We start from the raw sequence: 22,560 nt of genomic DNA on the forward strand, positions 1-22,560 counted from the left end.
TCTATGTCTTCAATTAGCATACTCTACCATTAAATATTTCACTAGGTGCATCACAGGGCTTCATTATTGCTTTAATTGCTGTTTACATAATGATTTATTCTCTGGATCACCTCCCTATGCCTATTTGATGATTATTTATCTATTAGGTTGAATTACCTATTTAGATCTTCATTTTCTAATTTTACTATTTTATTTTTATTCAGATCTTGTATTTTGAGTTTCTCTGTCTGTTATAGGCATGCCCATCATCAAATACAGGACTTCAAGCATCTTCCCACATTCAATGGACTGTCTGTGTTTCTTTCTTTCCCTCCTTTATTGAAACCTATTTTTCTCTCACATCATATTTCCTGATCACAATTTCCTCTCCCTCTGCTAACCCAGCCTGTCTGTACCTTCTCTCCCATCCAGATCCATTCCCTTTCTGTCTTTCACTAGATAAAAACAGGCTTTTAAAATATAATAATAAAGCATAACAAAATAAAATATAATAAGATAAAACACAAACTATAAAATGATCACATGGAAATTGGACAAGATAAACAAGAAGAAGGAATAAGGAGAAGATTCCAAGAGAAGGCATATGAGACAGAGCCTTGCCCATCTTCTTATCTGTACACTCAGAGAGGCATAACATATAGGCTGAGGACCCCTGCAGACACATGCAGGCTCTATTCTTATAGTGCTAGTCTCTGTGAGTTCATATGAGCTTTGCCCATGTTAACTTAGAGGAATTCATTTTCTTGGTGTCCTCCATATTCTCTTCCTCTACCATCCTCCTGTCTCATCTTCTGTGGGGTTCCATGAGCTCTGTGGGGAGAAGGACTGCCAGAGACATCCTATTTAGGGCTGAGTGTTCAAAGGTCTCTCATTCTCTGCAATGTTAGGCTATGGGTCTGATTTTCTTCCCAACTGTTGCAGGAGGAGTCTGATGATGGCTAAGGAAGGCACTGATTTATAAGTGTAGCAGAATATCATTAGAAGTTATTTTATCACTACATTTTGTTATTGATATTTAGACTGACAGTGTGTTTCTTTTATGCTATTTTCAAATAACGGTTAACTTTAAATTTAACCATGTTTTCTTTCAGTTTGTTTTTTCTTCATGGATTGCGTTTTGAATATTATACCCAATCCAGGATCCTGATAATTTTATCTTACAGTTTCTTTTGGACACTTTATTTACAATTTGAATCCAGGTATATAATCCATTTGAAAGAAGATATGTAGAATAAAGTTTGCTATTTTGCATATTGGATAACACATATTTCAAACATCATTATGTGAAAAAGATTTTCCTTTTCTCCACTGAATGGCCCTGTGCCTTTGTTGAAGATCTGCTGTCTCCAGAGCTGTATATCTACCTTAATGTTATTCCCAACCTGTTTTGTTTAGTTTTTCTTCATAAATTAAAAAATTAGGTTTTTGTCATTGTCGTTGTTCAGGTTTCATTTTCTTTCTCAAAGGTGTCTTGTTGCTTTTGAGATGTGAGTTAGGATTGCAGTTGATCTATGAGTCAGTTTTCAATCCATTGCATCAGTACAAAAATACAACTTTGAAATTTATTCTTTAAGAACTCAACTATGACTTAATGTATAGTCCTTGCCTGATATGGGCAAGTGCTTACATTCAGTCCTTAGTATGTGCACATATACACATTTATAATACATCCTTATAGTTTTCAGTGCATATAGCTTATGAATCTTTTATATATCTTTGCATGACAGTTTTTGATCATGATGAAAACATTTTTTATCTCATTTTTTCTAACCATAGTGAATAGAATACGTTTATCTTTGTATGATAAGTTTATATCTCGCAAGCTTATTAAGATTGCTTAAAACTTTAAGTAGCTTCCCTTCAGATTTCCTGGGATTTTCTGAATACATGTTTATATAATCTGCAAGCAAAGACACTTTTAGGTCTCTAATTTCATTCCTTTTTCTTATTTTGCTGCATTAGCTAGAACATTCCAGGCAATGTTGATGAGAAGTGGTGAAAGGAATATTCTCTTTTTTTAATAAAATATTTATTCATTTTATTTATTTATTTATTTATTTATTTATTTATTTATTTATTTATTTATTTCACATTCCGGCCACAGCTTTCCCTCTTTCTTCTCCTCGCCACATTCTCTACCCCCAACATCCCCCAAACCCCCACCTCTCCATCTCCTATTCCCCCATCCCCATCCCACTCCCATCCACTCCTCTGCTTCTCATCAGAATAGGGTCAGTCTCCATGGATATCAACCATCAATGCCACATCAAGTTTCAGTAAGACCAGGCTCCTAATTCTCTATAAAGGCTACACAAGGCAAGTTACTATGGGAAGGGGTCTCAAAGGGAGGCAACAGAGTCAGAAACAGCTCCTGCTCCCACTGTTAGGAGTCCCACGAGATGATCAAGCTATACAAATATAACTTTACGCAGAAGACCTAAGTTAGTCCCATGAAAGCTCCCTGGTTGGTTGTTCAGTTTCTATTAGCTCCTATGAGCCAATTTAGTTGATTCTGTAGATTTTCTTGTGATGTCCTTGATATCTCTGACCCCTGCAGTCCTTCTTCCTCCTCTTCCACGGGATTCACCAAGCTCTGCCTACTGTTTGGCTATAGGTTTCTGCTTCTGTTTCCATCAGTTAATGGGTGACATGTTTATATGTCCTTTCTCATGACAGTTGGGGCTAGATGCTAATCTATGAGTATAACATTAGCAATCATCTCATTAACATTACTCTTTCTTTCCTTCTTTCCTTCCTTCCTTCCTTCCTTCCTTCCTTCCTTCCTTCCTTCCTTCCTTCCTTCCTCCCTCCCCCCCTCCGTCCTTCCTTCCTCTCTCTCTCTCTCTCTCTCTCTCTCTCTCTCTCTCTCTCTCTCTCTCTCTCTCTCTTTTCATGTTCCATTCTCTGGCCTATTAAGGCCCTGGCTTCTGGTTCTCTGGGCAATGTCAGCCATTGAATATTTTGGGCAAATTGTAGGCAGGGCAAACTGTAGGTCAAAGGTTTTGTGGTTAGGTTGAGAAGAAACATTCATGTCCTTTTCTCTTTTTTTAAGTCATGAATAGCTATTAAAATTTGTAAAGAGCCGGGCATGGTGGACCACGTCTTTAATCTCAGCACTCAGGAGGCAGAGGCAGGAGGATTTCTGAGTTCGAGGCCAGCCTGGTCTACAAAGTGAGTTCCAGGACACCCAGGGCTATACAGATAAACCCTGTTTCAAAACAAACAAACAAGCAAACAAACAAAAAATTGTATTCTATCTGTATTTTCATGGTGATGAGCTGCCATTTGTATTTTTCCTCTTTAAAAAGAATAATAAAATGAATTATGTGCTTCATTTTCTGCTGTTAAACCATATTTATTCTGTCAGTTTAAACAACTGTTTGCTCTTCATACATTGCCTTTTTCATAAATTGTTGAGTTAAATTTGCTGAAGTTTTATTTTAAATTTTGCAACAGTATCTGTGATGAATTTTCTGTAGTATCTCCATCAGGATTGGTATCAGAATAAAGTCAGCTTCAAAATTTGAGTTTGAAGATATTTTTTTCTGTCATTGTGTGAGAGTTTGTGTATAGTTGTTATTACTTCTATAAGTGTTTGGTAGAATTCATCAGTTAGACTTTGATGGGTTTTTTTGGAATATTTTCAGTTTTAAGTTCATATCTTCGGTCAAAATATAATCTGGCTATTATATATAAATATAATAAACCTAAATATATAAAACCTACATATGTTAGGTTTTATATTTATATTTTATATATTTTTTGAATGTGCCTTGGTAGTTAAATATCTTAAAGGGTTTTTTTTTTTCTATTTTGCCTAAGGTATTGACTTCATGGGGACTTTTTTAAAGTCTGTGTAATCCTCAGAGATCCCCATTCCTGCCATATTGAGTTCAGTAATTTATTTCTTTTTTCTTTTTTAATCCTAAACCCATTTACTAGAGGATTGTCAATTTTATTGATGTTCTCAAATAATGGCTTTTGAATTCATTAGGTTTTCTCCAATTTGTGCTATAATGCTAAAGTGATTTCTATCTATTTTCTGTTTTGTCTCAATAATGTATTCACTTTACATTCTAATCACAGCTGCTCTCTGTCCTCTCCTCCCAGCTCCATACTTACAAATCCCTTCCCTCACTACCCTCTTCCCTTCTCTTCAAAGTGTACACCCCTCCCTGGGACATCTAGTTCCAGCAGAACTAAGCTATCCTCCTCCCAACTGAGGCCCAACCACGCAGTCCAGTTAGGGAAAGGAGATCCAATGGCATGCAACAGAGCCAAAGAGCACCCACTCCAATTATTAGAGGACCCACATAAAGACCAAGCTGCACATCTGCCACAAATGTGTAGGGGTCTAGGTACAGCCCCTCCATGCTCTCTGGTTGGTGGTTCAGTCTCTGTGAATTCCCCTGGGCCCAGGTTGGTTGATTCTGTAGCTCTTCTTGTTGTATTCTTGACCCCTGCTGCTCATTCAGTTCTAACCCTCATTCTTCCATAGGACTCCACAAGTTCCACCTAATGTTTGGCTGTGGGTCTCTGCATCTCTTTCTATCTCTACTATTTAATGATACTCTTCTATTCTTGCAGACAGAAACCTATCATAACTCTTTCCTGTGGTGTTTCATCCAACAGTGGATGGTTTATTTACCTATATAAATTTGGTTTCATTCATTTTTTTCTGGTAGTTCAACATACAAGTTAAAGTAATTAATTTAAAATCATCTTTTCAAATATGGGCATGAATAAAATGTATGCTGTCTACATTATTACTTTATTATCCAATGGACATTGCTATCCTTATTTGCATTCATTTAAAAATGCATTCTAATTTTCTTTTTGGACCAATGAGTTATTTAGAATTGTGGGGGTTTATTCCAAATATTTGAGAGTTTAAAAGTATTATTCACATATTGACTTCTTATATGATTCATTATAGTCAAGGAATATACTTTCTATGATATGAATCATATTTTATTTATTAAAAATTGGTTTCCAAGACTACGGATACAATTTCATGCTTAAGAATACTTAAAAAACAAAGTGAGGGACAGAGTTCATATCCGAGCACGTAAGTAAAAGCTGGTCATAGTCTTGTGAATGGTGGAAACCACAGCATTGAGGGAGACAGAGATAAGAGGATCAGTAGGGATTGTTGGCTTCCAAGATCACTCCAAAATATAAGTTCCAAGATCAATGATAACATGCTTCAGAGGAAAAATTCATACAGTGTTTAAGGAGGAAAAATAATACCATCATATGACCTCTGTGACCTTCTGTCCACAGCCCACTGGTAAATACACACGCATACACACACACACACACACACACACACACACACACACACACACACACACACACACACATACACCAGGAAAACATTTTCACAATATATCCACTCTTGGAAAACAACACAATATTTGAAAAGTATATGTGAAGAACAGAACTGAATTTGAATAGAATAGCAAAAGGTATTTTTGCATGAACTGCTCTATATTACAGTGAGCTACATTAGCTCTAATGAATGGTTGATTTTCTCTAGGTCTTTCAGGTTTTCTGTCTACTTGCCATTCAGAGAAAGGACTGGTATCTATGACTGTAATAATTGACTTCTTAACTTTGGTTTTCTGCATTTTCTCTTCATAAAACCCATGTTACCCTTTCAATACAAGTACACAGGGCTACAACTAGCTCCCCCTCCTTGATGTGTAGAAGTCCCATCTGTGAGAAGGTGATGAATAAGAAGCACCTTCTTTCTCTCTCGTGGAGTTCATTGGTATTTGCCATTTTGTGTCCTTCCTTGGAATCTAGTTAACCAGAAAGCCTACTCTAGTTTAGGTTGTTTTAGTTGAGAAAATTAATCTAGGTCCTATTATTTCATTTTTACTACAGGTACAGTTGTCATGGGTATAGTGAAACCACTCACCCTCCAAAAGTCCTTAAATGCACACCTCTTTGTACATGCTACAGTACATTGGGCAGCAATAACTGAGATTAGTGAATTATTTGAAAACAGAAACACACAGTTGGGAGGATGCATTTTGGGGGATATAAAGGGGTTTGGAAGATGAAAATGGAGATAGTCACTACCATATTTAGTTGTATACATGCATGACATTCTCACAAATGAAGACTTTTTTTTAAAAATCTAAGCAAAAGTTAAAAAAATATATATAATACAATAGCCTTGTCTCCAGTCCAAATCTGGATGTTGAGCCTGTGGTCCTCAGTGCCCTGACTTCCTTCATGGTGCCATATTCCTTCTAATAATTAGTGTTACTTCCTTCCTACCCTGCACCATTTTACCCCCTTCTGTTGTCCCATTCCCCAACCTGCATTTGCATATTCATTTCTTAATCAACTTCAAGCTCTAGTCAAGTGTGGAATTTTCATCAGTCCATCCTGATGTCCCCATAGAAGTTGTATTTAGTTTTTCGTTGTTATGAACTTAATTTATGGTACCTGTTCTAATCCCTTGGACATTTTAGACTTGTCTCAGTTTGTACAATCTGTTATTCTTCCTATTGTATTGTTCCTTAAGAATAGATTCAACCTTTCATTTGTCCATTTGTTCAAAGAATTATCATAAAGCTATTGCACATAGAAAATGCTTCATGTGGTTATAAAATAAGTGAGTAAATGAGTTAGTAGATATTTGAAGAATATTTTTATGTTTACTTATTACAGATTGACTGAGAATTATCAATTATTTTTACAAATATTAAGAAAAATGGGACCTTTCAGGAGTTTCTGGTCAAAGTATGGGTAAGGTCTGCTGAGCAAAGGGCAAGAATTTGACACAGAAATTGCTCTCTGAATAATGATTTTGTTTTGCTCAAGGAAATTAAGAAAAGATAGGTTAGAATTTTGGAAAATGACGTTAAAAACAAAAGCACTTATTTTCCAGTTACTTCCTGAGAAACTCAGAACATTTACTAGTGAGAGAATATTTTCGGGAAGTTGTGGGCTGGCCGGCCGACCATGCATGAAGCGGCAGCATGTGGCTGGGGCAGATGGGAGTGGATAAGGGCAGGAATAAAAGCAGAGGAGGGACTGTGGGTGTGAGCTGAACAGAACACCATGAATGAGAAAAAGAAAAGCTTGGTTAACTTGATATTGAGAAACAAACTGTCTGATAGCAATAGCCTTATGGTGTAGACTCACAATACTGAAGAAAAACAATCTTCCTACCAATTAGCTCAGGTAGAAAGTCCTGAAAGGCTTGTATCCCCAGTTTCTTCAGTTAAAAGTCAGAACCCACAAAGTAAACGAGATAAGAAGCATTGGGGCATCAGTTTAGGGGACTTCTGTACTACAAGGTCATCAGTATGAACAAATGTGCCATCACCAGAGTACAAAGGCAGAAAAACTAGGTAACCCAAATCATGCAGGTCTTCCAAAAATAACCAGATAATAATAATACGGCAGAAATCTTTCATTTGTGCCATCAGGCTACTCTCTATACTCATACCTTGCCTTTGAGGTCAATTGAACATACAGTGTAATCAGTGTGTTATGTCTTTTCTTCCTCTTGCCTTTCCCTCTCACAGTGCATCAACAAAAGTTGTCAATGTTGGCTGTGAAACTAGCTGTGAGCATCTGCGTTCCTTACCATCTTGCTACCACTCAGCATTTCCTTCAAAATGCTTTCCCCCTGCCTCAGAGATCCCTAGAATACTGTAGGGACTGTAGCAGGCTTCTGTCTTTGGTGAAAGAAAAATCAGAATATAATATATCTTGAGAGTCTAGTCATATTTCATTTAGTGATGGTACTAGTGTTTTTTCCTTAGTGAATGAAGTACACAGACATATTTCTTTGGAATTAAAACATCCTACCTCTGTGCACACCACCTATGAGTCCCAAGAATAGACAAAGTCATGGCTGTCCTTACATTATCTCTGTGCATGCCATCTAAAACAGGAATTAAATGTGACTGCTCCCCTATGCATAAGCAGTACAAAGTTCTTCTAACTACTTTTAAATTCTAACATATACTGCTTGCATGATTTGATTAATGTAAGCTTTCTGACTTGTCTTTAGGATAAAGTCTTAAGCAACTTGTGGTATAGTAAGATGATGATATACATGCTACACCAGAATTAGATCTATGTCTTAAATGAAAGCTGGAGCTAGTTAAAGACAGTGTGCATGCCTTTCTCACATAGTTGACAGGTGCAGGTGCCTGCCTGTATACCTAATACACGTGTATGTTACCCACTTGCTGCCGATTTACAATTTTTCACTCTAATTCTACCTCCGTGGCCTGCCACCCAAAGCTTGTGGTAGAAGCACTTTTCACCACTTTCTTCCTCCTACTTCCTTCCCCCCACACACTTATGGTATGTGCAGTTTTGCCAGACCCATATGAAGACAGGGGAACACTGATGCGATTGCTTCTTGTTTTTTACGAGTGTGGGAATCAAAATACTTCCCAATGAAAACATCTGCCTTTGTGCAAGTCACGCCCAGTTATCCCCCCAAAGAAATGCTCTGATTAACTTTTTTTAAAGTCTTAAGATAGCAGTTTGTGTAGCCGATCTAATTAAGAAGTTTATGTAACAGATCTGCAGGTTTTTTTTTTTTTCCTTCTTCAACTGGGTTCTTTGAGCTCAGTTTGAATGTTACCGACTTTCGATATGCAACGGCCAAGTGCTTCCCGAGCTGAGAATTATCAGCTTCTGTGGGATACAATTGCTTCTTTAAAACAATGTGAAGAAGCTATGCAACACGCGTTCATTCCGGTAAGGAAGATGCTTTATTTACTTAAGGATTCTTTTACTCATCTCGTTAGTTCTTGACACATTGGAAAGAAAGATTTTCTGTATATTTAAAGATGTGTCATCTTTATAGTTAAATCTCTATAGTTCATGTAGTTTTTGCTCCAGATAAATGTATGTCTGTTCTTGTTTGCTTTGTATGAATTCTGATTTCTTAATATGACAAAATATTGATTAGTGACAAAGAGTAATAGTGGTCTAAATTAATAATTAGTGGTTTCTAATAGTGGCACACACTAAAGATGAAATGTAATACTGATATTCCTCATACTAATATTTGTAGTTTCCTGCAGTTTATAGTTCCTGGTACCCAAAAAGTAGCTTCAATAACTTTGTCAGATGATTTTTATAGACAGATGTAAAGGTCTTGAATTAGCTTTTGTGTCTTGTGCTGATTTAAATAAACTCCAGATTACAGGCTTTCTTAAGAAGTATAATCATTTCTTCAATAGTGACACTATACTCGCATATCTGTGAAGAAGTCTGACAGAACCTATAAGTATACAAAATGACTCCATAAGTGAGGTTTTCTTGTCCCATGTTGTAGAAACAACTGCTCTTACAGTTTATCCAAGTAGGGGACGAGAGAGACCACTGATAGGCTGAGGTGACTTGAACAGTATGTGGAAGAAGCATATTAAAGTAGTTGAGTCTTTTTAAAAATGTGTTTTTAAAGCTTTGAGGTAACAAATGAAGAATGATGGAAAAGTCTTCAAAATTAATCCTTATTAAAAATCACTACAAACTTCCTCCAAGAAAATATACTACTTGTGGCCTAGAAACTCAAGAGATATGCTTCCTTCAACAATTGAAAAGTCCAAATATTCTTTAAAGTTCAGATTACTCTCAAAGTTCTCATATTGCACATAATCATAATTTTCTCTGCATTTTAGAAATCATCTAGATATTTCAAAGACTTCCTGCTGTATTTGAGTTTTTTCTAACTGAATTCTGTGTTCTTGTTGGATGACTCAAGGCCAATCTTGAATATCAACAGCATAATACACAGTTTCTGTAAGGAATTTTAAAAATGGGTATTTGGAAACTCTCAGGGTCATATGAAGTTACAATGATTCTGATTTGAACTGGAACACATATATTAAGTTTGTTTCTATGTTTGTCAAACTCTTCTTTCTTTCTTTTATCAAGAAGAGTTCTATATTCCCCAAGAACATTCAGTATTTACTCTGTAAGCAACGATTTCTTAGAAATCATTGCTTCCCCCATTCACGGATGCTAATAAAATCTCTAATTAATTGTCAAAAGTATTTAAGTATTTTATTCTTTGTCTTTCTGAAATTTTGTAATTTTTCAGGGAGAAGCTACTGGCAAATATCCAATGTTTTAAAATATTCTGATTATTAAATATGGATCATCACAGTTTTTGAAAAAATAAGAAAGCATAGCTAATGTTAAAAGAGCAAGTGAGGGTAATGCTCTTTGAATTGAGCCTCAGTTCAGTTTGATGAGTTTATTTTGTCCTTAGAAAAATGACTCTGATGCCACCTACATGTGATCTATAGCCTTGTGATTTGTATTGTATATAATTGTATGTGCTTTTTATACACAGACATGTAAATTTGTTTACACACATATACACATATACAATTACATATGGCATTTCAGTTTAGTGATAGCCTTCACTGTTTAGAATACTTCAAATTCTGTGCTGGTGCTGTCATATTAAAGAAATGACAGAATGTTTGCCTCAGTTAATTGCCCCCTATAAAAATAATCCTAATACTCCATTGTGTAAATATACCACATTTTCTGTATCCATTGTTCAATTGAGGGGCATCTGGGTTGTTTCCAGCTTCTAGCTATTATAAATAAGGCTGCTAAGAACATAGTGGAGCATGTGTCCTTGTTATGCGTTGGAGCATCTTTTGGGTATTGCTCAGGAGTGGTATATCTAGATTTTCATGTAAAACTATTTCCAATTTTCTGAGGAACCACCAGATTGTTTTCCAAAGTGGTTTTACCAGCTTGCAATCCCACCAGCAATGGAGGAGTGTTCCTCTTTCTCCACATCGTTGCTAGCATCTGGTGTTGCCTGAATTTTATCTTAGCCATTCTGTTTGGTGTAAGGTGAAATCTCAGGGTCATTTTGATTCTATGCTTGCTGACAGGAGCCTGGTATAGCTGTCCTCTGAGAGGCTCTGCCAGCACCTGACTAACACAGATGCAAATACTCACAATCAACCATCAAACTGAGCCCAGGGACCCCAATGGAAGAGTTAGGGGAAGGACCAAAGGAGCTTAAGTGGATTGCAACTCCATAGGAAGAACAATGATATCAACTAACAGGACCACCCAGGGCTCCCAGGGACTAAACCACCAACAAAAGAGTAAACATGAATGGGTCCATGGCTCCAGCTGCATATGTAGCAGAGGATGTCCTTATCTGGCATCAATGGGAGGGGAAGCCCTTGTTCCTGTGGAGGCTCTATGACCCAGTGTAGGGGGATGCCAAAGAGGTGATAAGGGAGTGGGTGGGTGGAGGAACACCTCTTAGAGGCAAAGCAGAGAGTGGACTGGATGGGGGCTTGCAGAGGGGAGACTGGAAAGGGGAGAATATTTGGAATATAAATAAATGAAGTAAACAATAAAAATGTTAATAAAAATAATCCTAATAATTTTTAAAAGTAAAATATTTCAAAATCAATGATATATATATATATATATATATATATATATATATATATATATATACCAAATATATATATTTAGTAATATATATAGTATATATGTAATATACTATATTATTATATAATATATCAGTGGTGCTGATTTTAGGGAATCTGGCTTGAACAGTTCCAAAGCAGTTAAGTGCTCTCCCCTGCATGCACTGTGAGAGTATGTATTCCAAGGAAATGATTAGAATGGTCTGGAACTTACAAGCTCTGGATCATTTCTTATACATATGGGAGACGTAAATCAATACAATTCTGTAAACCAGTTCTGTAAACTCTGATGTACAATCTAAAACTGTAGTGGTAGTCTATTTCCAGGTGATAACCCTCTAACCATACATAACATAACATTGACCGTAGTGGCAATAAAGGTGGAGTAACCCATACTCTATCATATAACTCAAAGGAGTTTGCAGAGAAGAAGGAAACCAAACTGTGACACTCTTCAATTCCAAGATTTGATTCACAAATCAGATCATGCCCTGTAGTGATGAGATAGAAATCAACTCAGGACTTTTAGGTTCATCTGTTGGACCCAACTGCCCTGAGCTCAAAATAACAACAAAGATTTTCCCATGTCTTTTAGTATTAAGTGCTTGGCTCATGTAAGTTAATAGATATTGAATGCAGGGATGAGTAAACATCCTTCATGAAATCTTAGGAACTCAATCTACCACAGTGCTTTGGGGTATCTTCTGGTATCTCTGGGCGTCAGAGAAATCTGAGAGTTTATCATTTTATTAAAATGGTTATATATGTTTGTAAAATAGCTGAAAGTTAGTAGTCCTTTTTTGTAAAGACATATGTTTATTTTTATTTATCAGTTTGTTGAGCTCATTCCTGTGTTCTGGAGACCTTGTTATCTAACTGCTAGCCACTATTATCCTCCCAAGATAAGGGCACAAAGAGAAATCTTTATTTTTTGAAGGCACCATCACTTCATCAGAGACTTCATGACCTCTTGACTCAATGGTGCTTACTGTCTCTTCCCTCAGTACTGTTTCCTATATGTTGATAGTCAACATGGTGGGATTTAGTAAACTCATTCACTATGGGATTCCATATGCTATTAGTGCAATCCATCCTCCCATCTTGCTAATAGGCACTAGGCTTCTGTCAATAAAAGACCAGGTGCAATAGTGTTCATTCACTCTCTTCAATAGCATTAGTTCTTGGTTCAGGTTCCTCGGCTGGCTTACCTCATTGTTCCTCCTGTCCCAGTACCCTAACATTAAATTTAAAGTCCCTCAAATGGCTCTCTGTGTGGACAAACAGAGAACCTTGTTACACTTGCCAGGGAGTGAAGCAGAGAAGAGAGAAGCAGAGATAAAATGTGGATGAAAAGAAAAGAACAAAGCTGGAGTAAAGATGAACAAATCAACTGAGAATCCCATGCCTCGGTGTGAGAGTCTGTCATTCCAGAAGTGACTCACATCCTCCCTCCCTACCTTCCCACAAGCCTGACATCACATGGCACTCCTTTTCTTTCTTTAGAAAGCCTGATGAACAGTGAGTAGGGACTCAAGTAAACTGCTTTGTGAGATGACACTGCTGTCATTACTCCCATGTTACAAAGTCAGTGGGGCTAGGTTCCTTGTCAACAGCAAATAACCAGTAAAACCAGGAGTCCTGGCCTCCTTGTGTAGCTTCATGCCTAGATACTAGAGACTAGAATATTATTTTTCTTTGTCAGTGGTGTGATGTGGTCCTAAGGGAAGTATCCTGAAAAACAACCCTGCTGAGAGAAACTATGGGCCTCTCTTCCAGAGAGAGAGAGAGAGAGAGAGAGAGAGAGAGAGAGAGAGAGAGAGAGAAAGAGAGAGAGAGAACCCCTGGCATCGACCCATTTGATTTTATCCTTAGCCTGTTCTTTTTCCTTCCTTCCTTCCTTCCTTCCTTCCTTCCTTCCTTCCTTCCTTCCTTCCTTCCTTCCTTCCTTCCTTCCTTTCCTTCCTTCCCTCCTTCCTCTCTCTCCCTCTCTCTCTGCCTCCCTCCCTCCCTCCCTCCCTCCCTTCTTCCCTCCCTCCCTCCCTGCCTGCCTTCCTTCCTTCCCTCCCTCCCTCTCTGCCTCCCTCCCTCCCTGCCTGCCTTCCTTCCTTCCCTCCCTCCCTCCCTCCCTCCCTCCCTTCCTTCCTTCCTTTGTTCCTATCATCTGTCTTTTTCATTTTTTTGTGTTTTATACTGTACTTAGTTAATGGATTTCTCTTATGTGCCCCCCCACCCATGACCCTGTGACTCTCGTGGCAATACCATGTGTGTCTTTTTTCTCCGTATGTTCTGCTCTGCTCAAAACAGTACCCAAAGCAATATCTCTGCTAAGTGACTCTGTGGTGGCTGATTAACCCAGGAGAAGTGCCAATTTAAGCAGTGGTGAGACGAGAAAGAGGAAGTGATCCTTTTTGTCTATGTATTCTCAAAATGCGCCTTCTCAGCTCCAGGATGCCTTCCCTTAACTGCCACTGGCTCTTCTTTAGGAGCCTGCTTAGGTCAGCTCTAAATAGCATTTGTTCAGTAATGGCTTCCAGTCCTAGTTCGTGGTGTTCCAAGAGTGTTTTGTCCTCTCCGAGTTCTAAATATTATTTGACCCATCATCTTCTGTCTTGCTGGATTTCTTTTTCTATTTTATTCTTCTTGCTTTCACTTCCTAGTCTGTTTAGTAATACCCCAATTTTTGTTTTAGAACTTTGTGAAAATATGAATAAACTTATTAAAGTTCTAATACTAAAGAATTCCTGATAGTAAACACATTAGGATGACATTTAGTCTATGGAGGCATTTAGTCTAAGGTCGGGGTGGGGGGGGGGCACTTAACTAGACATGACTGGATAATTACAGCATAGTAACTGAGTGCATTTTTGAAGATTGTTGGTAAAGTGTAATGAGTTGCTGCCTTTTTCTTTTAAATAAAACAAAATTACAACAAAACCCATCTCTCTACCTCAGATGTTTAGTTTGCAATATATACCTGGGACACACACACACAATGACACTGGCTACAGAATGCTTTCCCTGTATTCCAATATTGCTCATTGTAGAGTGTTTTTATTAACTCATCAATTCCATGGTATTAGCACAGATATGTGATATTGTACAACACAGTAAACTCCATACTCAGCCATTCCTACATGCCTCACACATTCTGGAAACTGAAAAAAATAGAACTCCACAAGTATTTGTTGAAGCAAAAGTTGTTCAAAATTAAAAATAGAAGCTTTCTCTAATAGCAGAAAAGGATTGAAAGCAATGTACATCAAATCCTATCTAGATCTGGTATTATAATAGTGTACTATTAATATCTAATGCATCAGTTAAATATTTTTAAGTGGGGATATGTCCAAAAGCAATGGCATTTATCTTTTTTTAAATAATAAAATGCAGGGAAAAAAGACTTGTTCAAGTGGACACACTAAGAAAAGGTCAGAGATCTAATGATAAGTCCTACCACATACACACTCAATCTACCTACCTATCTACCTACCTACCTACCTACCTACCTACCTACCTACCTACCTGTCTATCTCATCTATCATCTATCTTTCTATGTTTGGGGTCCTGACTTTAAGGAATGGTTTTAATAGAAAACAAGAGAAAGAAGAGATATACATAATGATGCAGTCTAAATAAGGTTTGATCCTCTGCCTACCACTGTCCCAAATCTAAATACTTCCTGCAAAGTTAATGTGTCCTATAAGGTCCTCTAGCAAATTAAACTGCAAATCTTTATCCAGGGGATTAGTTCTTCTTTTGTGTACCCCAAGGGTATCAGAGTTCTCCCAGAATAACATTTTTGGAGAATTATGATTTGGGGGATATTTTTTTCTTTCAATAATATCATAGCAAGAGAGAGTAGTACACATGTCTGTTTAGAATATGTTCTTTCTGGACACATAGGCTAGTGATATTTCCCTATTCTTTAAGAAACTTGCCTGTATCTTAAACTGATATAATTAACAGAATACAATTAGAAACCAGGGCTAGAACCCATTCAGTTAGATCCAGGCACTGTGTGTAAGAACCATAACTTCTCAGCTTTTTATTGCTTTTGAAAGAGCTGGTGTATACAACTCCACCTTGTCAGTTTGAGATTATGTCTCTCCAAGGCACCTAGGCTGGCCTTAATTTAAAATCTTCTTGCTTCAGATTAGATACTAGGATTACAGACACTTCTCATTTTTAACTTGTATAGAAACTAAAAATTTACTTAACCACTGCTGTTAGTGGGCCTGTTGCTACTACAGCTAGACTTATCTTCCTTCCTTTGTCTTTCTTACTACAACTTTCAAAAAAACTATAAAGTTTATAGTTTTATAGTTATTAGTTTTCATTACAGAAAGCTAAAATGGCTAGGACCAGAAATATTCCAACAGATCAAACACTACTAGACTGTCTATTTAATGGCTTTATCTGATTCACAGGTCTGGTTAGGCTTAGGACCATATCTCTGCTGGGTCTAATCTTTCCTCTGGAGCTTAATAGCTTTGTCGATTTACTCAGACTCCAATCCTCAGTTTTCTCCTCTATAAATCTAGATACTTACATTGTTGGAGGATTCTTTGAGATTTACTGAGATACGCGTTAAACTTTCATGATAATTCTTAACCAAATAATGAGCTTAGTCAGGATTACTCCCACTCTTATGAGTGTTGTTGAAATTTTGAGTGTTGTCCCAAAGTAATGTCGGCTCTCACAAGTTACATAGTGCATTTATATAATATCTTAATGTCTTTTTATTGTATGTGAGATTGACTAGATAATACATCATTTCCATTTAAAATGGACTTGACTTTTCAGAAAGATAAATTCAATCTGACAACAGCATCATAAAGGTGAGGTGTCTTTGACTCCTGCCTGCTGATTCCTATTGGTAGCTATTTGTAGTGACACTTTAGCCATATTCAAATGGGAGTTATAATTAAAATCAGAAATCATCTAATCCTTCTTAATAATTGCCCTGAACTTTGGTGTAAGTTAGAGAGATAGGTGATATGACCAAGTTCCATCAATCCCAGATACTACTGCAGAGAACAGCATTGTGGGGTCCATGCATGTTTGAAAGCAAACATTCCAAAACTTCCTATGGAGCAGGAGTGGATAAAAAGGAGACAGGAGACACACATCTTCCAATATCCAAATTAAAAATAGCTATTCCATTTTCTGATTTGTTGATAATATCCAATGTAAATAACACCAATTGAGGTTATAGTTCATGTGTGTGGCTGCTATTTCAATGAACACATGTCTGAGAGTGCAGAGGAAAGAAAACTTTAGCCTGAAAACTATCATTCACTTCTAACTTCAGACACAGTTTCTCTCTGTCTCTGTCTCTATCTAAGTCTGTCTCTCTGTCTCTCTGTCTCTCTCTCCCTCTCTCTGTCTCTCTCTGTCTCTGTCTCTCTCTCTCTCTCTCTCTCTCTCTGTGTGTGTGTGTGTGTGTGTGTGTGTGTGTGTGTGTGTGTGTGTGTGTGTGTGTGTGTGTGTGTGTGTGTGTGTGTAAATGAATATGAAGGTATGAGGAGGACCTCAGGCATGATTTCTCACAATACTACCCACTCTGGTTTTGAGTCAGGGCCTCTCACTGGCCTGGTACTCACTCATTCTGTTAGGTTGACTGGATGTGAGTCCTGGGGACCTCCCTGTGTCAAATCCTCCCAGCTGAGGAACTACAAGTATGTGTCATTGCTCCTGAGTATTTTATAAGAGTCGTGGGCATCAGACTTGGTCACTTGTGCTTACACAGTAAGCACTTCACCAATAAAGCTATATTCCTGGCTCCAATATTCCTTCATTTCACTCTGGAACACTGTTGAATATTGTGTCTAGGATAATAGGTGAGTTGAGCAAGCAAAATCCCTGTGTTACATACAGAATAATTGACCATTAGAATGCTTGTTCAAAACAGAAAAGCCAAGAAAATCATATTCCTGCCCTAGGAAGCTGAGGCAGCTGCAAGACCAGGAACTGGCTGGCATTTCAGATTTATAGTCTCTTGGCTTGAAGAACAAAGAGTCCATTGCTTATTTAATGACAATGTACAAGGACATCTGTATAATATCTTCTCTGCTACCAACAAATGCCAGCAGCAGCTAGCAAGCCTCTGTTTTCTAAATACCATCATTTCTTTCTTTCTTTCTTTCTTATATATCCTCAGTGATTTTCTTCATTAAAATAGATTCCTAGCAGGTATTTATCTTGAGGCAAAATGAAGATGAGCTAGCTTGTTAGGTATTTAACATTATCACAATTTTAAGATGAAAAAAATAAAACTAAAGTATTTTCTACCTTATTCCTTTTGTAACCCAAACCAAGTGCTACCTTTCAGAGACAAGGCTTGAAGACCGACCATAAACATAAACACATCACAGTCAATAACAACTGCTCAGCAATGAACAGAAGTACAATTCTCATCCCTCTTAACACTTCCTCTCACTCAAAAGACTTATCTTATGTGTGAAATGTTTTATGACTTTATCCATGACTTCATCTACATTTCAAGCAGTGCATGATTTAGAATTAAATTATGATTAGTAGAAGTAAAAGGAAGACAGTAGATTTTTTTTTTGTCCTGGAGTTAGGAATTATGAAACATGGAGAAAAGTGAGACAAGAAGAAAGAACTCGGGGCAAGTCTCTGCTTCCCTTCAAATCTTTAGAACGCTTCATTTATTTTTTTTAATTGGATATTTTATTTATTTACATCTCAAATATTATCCCCCTTTCTAATTCTCCCCTAAAGCCCTCTATTCCACACCCCCCCCCCTGTGATTTTGTTTGTTTCTATTGCTAGTATCAGGAATAGGACCCAGGACTTGGTGACCGCTGGCCAAGTGCCCTACTACTGAACTATATCCCCAGACTATCTTATATTCTTGGGGCCACAGTTAACCAGTTTTCAAGGGAAATGTATAGACTATAAAGAATTGAATAAGAGGATGAGGAATCAAAATTTAATGAACATTCATTCAGACGTACAATACCTCATAGATTGGCCAGTTCATTAGACACCTATTTACATCATTCACCCTTGTCTCATTTAACTTTTGTCTTTCATTTCAGCTTGTCTTCTTTTTTTTTAATATTTTTTTAATATTTTCCTCAATTACATTTCCAATGCTATCCCAAAAGTCCCCCATACCCTCCCCCCCCCCACTCCCCTACCCACCCACTCCCCCTTTTTGGCCCTGGCGTTCCCCTGTACTGGGGCATATAAAGTTTGCAAGTCCAATGGGCCTCTCTTTCCAGTGATGGCCGACTAGGCCATCTTTTGATACATATGCAGCTAGAGTCAAGAGCTCCGGGGTACTGGTTAGTTCATAATGTTGCACCTACAGGGTTGCAGATCTCTTTAGCTCCTTGGTTACTTTCTCTAGCTCCTCCATTGGGAGCCCTGTGATCCATCCAATAGCTGACTGTGAGCATCCACTTATGTGTTTGCTAGGCCTGGCCTAGTCTCACAAGAGACAGCTATATCAGGGTCCTTTCAGCAAACGTTTGCTAGTGTATGCAATGGTGTCATCGTTTGGAGGCTAATTATGGGATGGATCCCTGGATATGGCAGTGTCTAGATGGTCCATCCTTTTGTCTCAGCTCCAAACTTTGTATCTGTAACTCCTTCCATGGGTGATTGTTTCCAATTCTAAGAAGGGGCAAAATGTCCACACTTTGGTCTTCGTTCTTCTTCAGCTTGTCTTCTTAAAGTCCATATGGTAGGATGGTAATAGCAAAGTAAGTCTTGTCCCTGATGGTGGAACTGCACATCCAGTACCATCCCCTCTCTACTCCCCAGTGCTTCCCAGTAGGGTAAAATTTATGATGAGTGAAATCACATCCTGATGAGACACACTCTTAGAGGTCACCTATTGTACACTTTACTCTTCAGCTAGAGTGAACTCCTGTGAGGGGTTGTGAACAAGGAGTGAGTCAGCACTCAGGTGATTTTCTGTAAAGCTGCTTCCTACCTTAATTTGTAAAATAAGGGAGAGCTGAAGATTGGGCAGATAAAGGGAAGGTGGAGGAGAAGGTGGGGAGAAAGAGAAGGAAAAAATGAAGAGGGAAAGAATGCAGAGAAGGAAGAAGAAGAAAAGTGGAGAAGAAGCACATAGCCTGGAGAAATCACAAGTTCTAAGGGGTCTCATAGATGTGGAAGATGGTAGTGTAGTGGTAGAGCTGAACCATAGACTCACAGCATGTATTCATATTAACTGAGTTGTGTTTTCATTGTCCGGGCATATTTCAATTGGAGATTTACCGCAACATTTGACTTTTGATAGCCAGGGAGGAAATACTAAAGATATCAAGTTGACCTTATTATAAATAACTTGAAATCCTTTTATGCCAAAGCAGGTAGTTATGGAGTAAAATACAAAAAAAAAAAAAGTATTCATTGTTAAGATAAAACATGAGGTATTAAATGTGTTTAGTTTGAGTTAGACCTTAGGCAAAAGCATTGTAGAAGTCAGTTTGCTTTGTCCATGATCTTTGAGTCCCCACCTTTCCTCTAAATTCCATGTTCCTCCAAAATCTTCAAGTTCCTATAAAATGTATGGTAGGATCATAACTTTGGGCAGTGCTGCCAGCAGCTGCCTACTAATGGATTTTGAGTCAAGATGAGCAGTCTTCATCTCTACTAGTTATTAGTGTAGTGACCTTGGACAAGTTGGGTTAGAGGCCAGTATATCACCCAGCTCGTCTGTGAAAGCCATATAAATTGAGGTCATAATTCTTCAGGTGGTAATGAGGATCCAAAAGTGTGAGCTCAAACTGCCTGTGTATGCTCTGAGAATGATACACCTGCAGAGAGTCCCTCTTGATGGATATACTGTAGTTTAGAATAATACAGAAGGGAGTCCATCAGTGTTGTGCACGAGCTTTCCACAGAATGAAGCCACTGTTCTTTTTACCCATTTCACTAATCCTGTTGTCTTAAAGGTTAACTCATAAGTCTTTATTTTGCTCTTATTCTAGTTCCATAGAACTAAATGCCAACCAACAATCACTTTCTATAAATAGGGTAGTAATGAAGTGAAATGTGGGGTTTACCCACCCAAACAGTTTAATTTTAGAGAAGAAATTATACATACGATATATGAACATATGTATCATCAAAGCCTTTTAAGCAGAAAGACTAGTGATTGCTCATCTTTGGTAATCAGCTGAACACACTAGAGAGAGGGAAATTCCTTTGCAGAAGTGTCTGTGTTAGATTAGCCCGTTGACATGTCTATGCAGCTTTTGTTTGATTAATGTTAACTGATTGATATAGGAGGGTCTAGTCGATAAGAAAGGTAGCTAAATGTGAGGCTGGGAGAAACACAAAGCACCATTGACCTGTGGTCTCTCAAGTCCCTGCTTGAGCTCCTGCCCTGGCTTCCCTCCATGATGCACCTTAACCTGTAACAGAAATAAACCTTTCCCTCCTCAAGTTGCTTTTGGTCATGATGTTTATCAGAGTGTCAAAAACCAAAGTAGGACAGAATTGATTTTAAGGCCACGGTGCTTTCATATATCTTATTTTTCATAAATATATATAACCTAGTATGAACTGTAATCATACAGGTAATGAGGGCTTCATAAGCGTTGGGGTCGGGTAGAGACTTGATATGCTAAGAGGGGGAAACTCAAGGAGAATTTTCGATACTAGATTGCTCTTCTGGGATAAAGAATTTGGTTAGTTTCATAAGAATGGAGACCACAGCTGGGCATGGTGGCACACACCTTTAATCCCAGCACTTGGGAGGCAGAGGCAGGTGGATTTCTGAATTTGAGGCCAGCTTGGTCTACAAAGTGAGTTCCAGGACAGCCAGGGCTATACAGAGAAACCCTGTCTTGAGCCCCCCCCGCAAAAGAATGGAGACCACAACTTACTTAGAGTATAGAAAAAGAAAGACAGAAAAGCAAAGGTGCTGTATAGGCATACACAAGTATGTTCTTGTAGGAGCGACTCCTGCCATGTGGAAAGAAAGACTAAGAGGAAAGGCAATCTGAATAATAGAACCACAAGATTTGCAGCTCTTGGGAAATTTACAATATCCACACCATGGACGGCTCTGAGAATAACACATATGGAATGAATCAGTGATTAGAGTAGATATGGTTCCTGTGGCAACAGCCACGCAGTCTGAACCATACCTGAGGTCTGAGTGTGTGAGTTCATTTTTCCTGGGATCGTCACAAAGCATTTATGTAAATAATGTAAATAGAGATGTTTTTTCTCCCCATGAGTTGGGGTTTGAGGTATTGTGGGTGGATAGTAACGCCAAGGGGCTTAAGAATCAAAAGACTTGGGTTTGAGATCTGGCTTTGATTTACTCTAGATGTCTAAGTTTGGCAAATTCACTGAATCACCATTAGCTTCTGTTTATTTATCTATAGACAAGAGAAAACACAGTCATTCTTGCTGGGGTTATATAAGGAATAAACAATGATACACAACATAAAATCTTGCCTTTTTGCCTGGCACAGTGGGAACTTGGTCTATCAATATTTTTTCCTTCTCTCTTCCTGTGGAAATTTAATTAGCAAATATGGATGAACACTTTATATATGGTGTTAAAGATAATATTGGTGTTTGAAATAATTATCAACTTGGGTTTGGTATTGATCTCAACATCAACTTTTCATGAGTCATTTATTTTAGCTTGTGTACTAAATACAAGGAAGAATGAGGGGACAGTACAGGGTCTGGAGTCTCCATAACTAACTGTCCAAACAGTCTAATCCAAGTACTGGTGAATCCAATGGAAACATAAAGGAAACCATTTGATTCCCTGGTCCTTTCTGTGTCTCATCTCCAGACTCCATGGTGCTGTATGCACAAAAGAGAAAGAGATCATTAATTTAGTCTAACTGAGTTATTTAGAGTATCATCAATTTTCTGCAAAGGATTTCATTTCTTTGAATGTTATTTTATCTGTAGTTCTGGGGATCCTGGGTTTCAAATATGGTAAGCAAAATACTCTATTACTGAGCTGTAATCAAAGCATAGATGTCCTTGTGTTAGAGGGTCAACTCTCCATAGAAAAACTTTAAACCAAGGGGCTGCAATACTAACTGTGGTATTGATGAAGAAATTCATTGAGTAGAATAGATTTCTGTCT

The 22,560-nt window shown here is 37.9% G+C and overlaps 1 protein-coding gene across 22 annotated transcripts in view; it reads left to right on the top strand.

Annotated features, from left to right (window-relative positions):
• The window catches only part of Dlg2 (discs large MAGUK scaffold protein 2), a 1,973,059-nt gene that overhangs the window by 1,226,872 nt on the left and 723,627 nt on the right, over positions 1–22,560 (top strand). For 2 of the 22 annotated variants that reach the window (XM_006507785.1, XM_030242542.1), the window contains exon 1: positions 8,366–8,739. The exons of 19 other annotated variants lie outside the window; for them this stretch is intronic. In XM_006507785.1, the coding sequence (XP_006507848.1) occupies positions 8,617–8,739 (123 nt within the window). In that variant the 5' untranslated portion in view covers positions 8,366–8,616. Of the gene's footprint in view, positions 1–8,365; positions 8,740–22,560 lie in introns of those variants that run through there. One more of the 22 variants, XM_011241786.3, reaches the window with a different exon arrangement.

Source organism: Mus musculus, chromosome 7, assembly GCF_000001635.26.
Source record: "Mus musculus strain C57BL/6J chromosome 7, GRCm38.p6 C57BL/6J".
NCBI classification, from domain to species: Eukaryota; Metazoa; Chordata; class Mammalia; order Rodentia; family Muridae; genus Mus; species Mus musculus.